This window comes from Anoplophora glabripennis, unplaced genomic scaffold, assembly GCF_000390285.2.
Source record: "Anoplophora glabripennis isolate ALB-LARVAE unplaced genomic scaffold, Agla_2.0 scaffold416, whole genome shotgun sequence".
NCBI classification, from domain to species: Eukaryota; Metazoa; Arthropoda; class Insecta; order Coleoptera; family Cerambycidae; genus Anoplophora; species Anoplophora glabripennis.
The window spans coordinates 153,162-156,786 of record NW_019416541.1 but is presented as its reverse complement, the minus strand read 5'-3'; the positions used below and the strand labels follow the sequence as shown (position 1 = coordinate 156,786).

General features: G+C 34.6%; 1 protein-coding gene across 1 annotated transcript in view; it reads right to left on the bottom strand.

The window, feature by feature from the left end:
* Positions 1-766: 766 nt before the first annotated feature.
* Positions 767-3,625, bottom strand: part of LOC108908774 (retinol dehydrogenase 14) — a 15,465-nt gene continuing 12,606 nt past the window's right edge. The window contains exons 3-4 of the mRNA XM_018712906.2: positions 2,645-2,881; positions 767-2,387 (exon numbers count right to left, since the gene is read on the bottom strand). Of these exons, the coding sequence (XP_018568422.1) occupies positions 1,897-2,387; positions 2,645-2,881 (728 nt within the window). The 3' untranslated portion in view covers positions 767-1,896. The remainder of the gene's footprint in view (positions 2,388-2,644; positions 2,882-3,625) is intronic.

The window sequence follows — 3,625 nt, the reverse complement described above, 5'->3', positions numbered from 1 at the left end:
TCATACGGTTCCTTAGATATCGGTTTCGTATTTATACAAGTTGCTGCGGAAACTGTTCGTCAATTGTTGTGTATTCTAAATGGAAAGACCAAAAAATCTGCATTCTTATAAGATTGCACTAAACCGCGAAAATTATTTTATTAATATCTCGTCTCTTAGGTATCCAAATTAGTCATAATTTTTTTTGAGGATTTTCTTCATATTAATAAGCTAATATTATTTTTTTTATGAATACTTGTTCGTCAATTCCAAATCAGATAAACCTTCTTAAGGGGAGGGGAGTCTTTCCTATAAAGTTTTTATCTAGGGCGCCTCAGATTTTGGACAATATTAACATAAATACATGTGTCCAATTTCACATTATTATATCAATTTAAATTATTTAAAAAAAATTAAAAATATTTTGTTTAAGTTTAACACCCTATATCTTTTAACGCAGCGTCCTAAATAAAAGGGAGAATACGAGGTTTCATTTTTGGTCATCGTTTGTGAATCGCCCTGTATAATAAACATAACACAGGGTCTGTCGCGTAAATTTTATCTCTATGATTTTTTGTACGGGGTGAGTTTCAGTAGTTGCTTTTCTCATTGCATACATTTTTTACTTACCTCATTGCAATGATAATTCGCAAATGTCGCCTTTGATGCAGTTAATTAATTTGTATATGTCAAAACATCCATCGCAATATTAATACAAACAAGGGTTCGAAATTAAATTGCAAAATGTCCAGTAATTTCCATTTATTTGTCTCTAAAAATACAACATACAAAAAACAGAAGAATCACAAAGGAAAACCAAAATAAACAAAATATATTGTTTATTAAATTTTTATAAAACAACAATATTTCATTACAGTGAAATGGAGGCAAATTCAGGTCATACACTACACTTTGTTATATTGATTTTGTTATCAAATATTGCGATGAAAAGATGTCATTACCTAAGTTCGATGGATAACTAGGAACAAATTCTGAAAATATTGCCGTATGACATCATACCATAAGTCTAAATACTAAACGCAAAATTAATTTCTGACATTGCAATCAACATTGTCATTTTGAATTATTTCCAGCAAGGTCTGTTACCACATTATCATTAAACTTTGGCATTCATCTGAAAGATGGCGTTAAAAGTTCTAGTTATAGAAAGCTTGTGATTTTCGATTTGATCGTTGTACTCAAGTTTTGAGGTCAATCCAACGCCAATTTGAAAATATTAAATGGACACTGGACACTGTATATTTTATTCCAGCAATCGTTATAGTACCAAATTTTACGTCCGATTGTGGGATTAGAATATTTTTCCAAAAGAATTGTGGAGGAAAATGTTTCAAGCAAAATGTGTAAGATTTTGAATGACAAATTAGATGGTGACCTTGATTTAAACTAACAGCTGATTAAATCTTCTAGAACGGCTTCTCACCAAATCTTAATGTGTTTAATTTCAAAATTGTTATCAAGATCGTATTAATAGTTTCAACCGAATATGTCTAGATTAAAATCCATTATTTTTATATCTATTATTATTTTTTGAAAAATGTGTTTGATCTTGAATTGACCTGAAAGGACATACAGTAAAAAATTGCTAGCATGAAAAATAAGCTGTTTTATTTGACATTTTCAAGTTGACCTTACCTTGACCCTGAAATTTAATGTCAAGGTGAAATTCAAGGTCACCAAAGCAGCCTAAACAGAAAGTTTCGTTCGTTCGGTGAAAATATGAGGCGGCATCTATGGCAAGTCAGACTATAAAGACATTGTGGAGAATATACTTAAAAAAAAACTATACAAAAGTACAAAAAAGACAACTATTTCTTAATCTTACTTACTCCTATCGTGCCCAAAACACTTAAGTATGCTTGAAGTGTCCAGTTTATACACTCACTAAAATCTTGTTCAAATCTTGGGATCGGTAGCCCTTAAATCGGCGAATTTCTCCGACAGCTCCCACAGCTTCTTGGCCTTCGACTCATCGGTAGCCCCGCTACTCAGTGCCCTCTCTGCGCAGTCCATGAAATACTTTCCAGTCACCCCCTCGACTTCCTCGGAACAAGCCAGGAATACGCTGGTCTGGCACCCCTGCGCCGGGGTCTTGAAGAACCCCTTGACTATCAACTTCAAGGGGAGATTAAGAGGGAACGGCACGTTCCTCCATATTCCGGAATTTATCATTCCCGGATGGAGACAGTTGGCCGCGACGTTGGTGCCTTCCAAGCGACGAGCGAGCTCCAGGGTGAAGCAGATGTTGGCGTATTTGGACACGTAGTAGTAGTAGGCCGGGCACCAGGAGCTGGTGGGGTTGATCTTGTTCAGGTTCAGGGACGCGAGTCTGTAGAGCTCGGAGGCCACTACTACTATTCTGGAGGGCGCCGATTTCTTGAGCAGATCTGAAAAAATCGTTTTATTTCATAAATAGCAGCAAAAAGCAAAGCAGAGAAACCAAATTGGTTTATTTTTTTTTTAAATCAAGCTCTAGCTTGTGCAATCAGTTATTCTACTCGTATCTTTAATAGTTTCCGAGAGACCTTTCAGGATATTGAATAAATTTCTTTCAATAAGCATCTATGTTATACAGTCTTGAATAAGTGGTCTCCGAACGGACCCTGGAGGGAGCCCACGCGAAAAATTTTATGTTTGTACCTACCTATGAGCAAATGCGTTAGAAGGAAGGGTCCGAAATGGTTAGTAGCCATGTTTATTTCCACGTCGTCTTCGGTTTTCTTGAATTTGGATTCCGCCGTACCGGCATTGTGGATGAGTACGTCCAATCTAGGTTCTGTTCTTATAACGTCTTCAGCGAACTCTCTGATGGACTTTTGCGAGGAGAGGTCTAATTTTTTAAGTATCACGTTGTCGTTTTTGGTGGTCTCCGCTATTTCATCTGAAATTGACGATTATTTTCAGATAACCTTGTACAATAACATCTTAAAAATTGTAGGTATGGATTTAAATGTTTAAGTAAATAAAATCCGATGTAAAGATCAAATTAGTAGAGACAGTTTCCAAAGATTATCGATTTGGATAGATTTTTTTGTTTCTTCAATAATGCTATAGATTTTTCCATAGAATAATATTTATTTTTATTTAAGGACGGGATTTTGTACAAAAAATATCGCCCAGCGTGAGTCACGAAACGGGACCCCGGCAGGTGCTGTTCTAGCGGCCAACGCTTCAAGTCTAATAATTCCGCTGCACCGGATATTCGTCCGATTTTTCAGGAACGGCTCCAATTTGTGTACATACAATCTTATAAGGAAAGAGAGTAAATATTTTATTAATCAGTAATAGATTATCGAGGACAATAATATTTTTTTATTGAGTAGGCAATAATTTTTAGTTAATAAGCTTAAACAATCTTATAATTACTATTCCTTCATTATAAAAACAGAAATACGGTTTTTAAAATTACATGTAGTTTCTTCTTCAAAAGTGACCTTAAAACACGTATAACATGGAATAGTCAACAGTCTAATGTTTATATTTTCACATTAACAATCCGATAATGTAAATTAACTGCTATTTTCAGTAAAAAAATATATACCTAACCTGAAATATTTTTTTACTTTGGCGAGTCGTATTAACTTAAAAACACTGCTTAATTACTAAAATATATAGAATCTTGCTA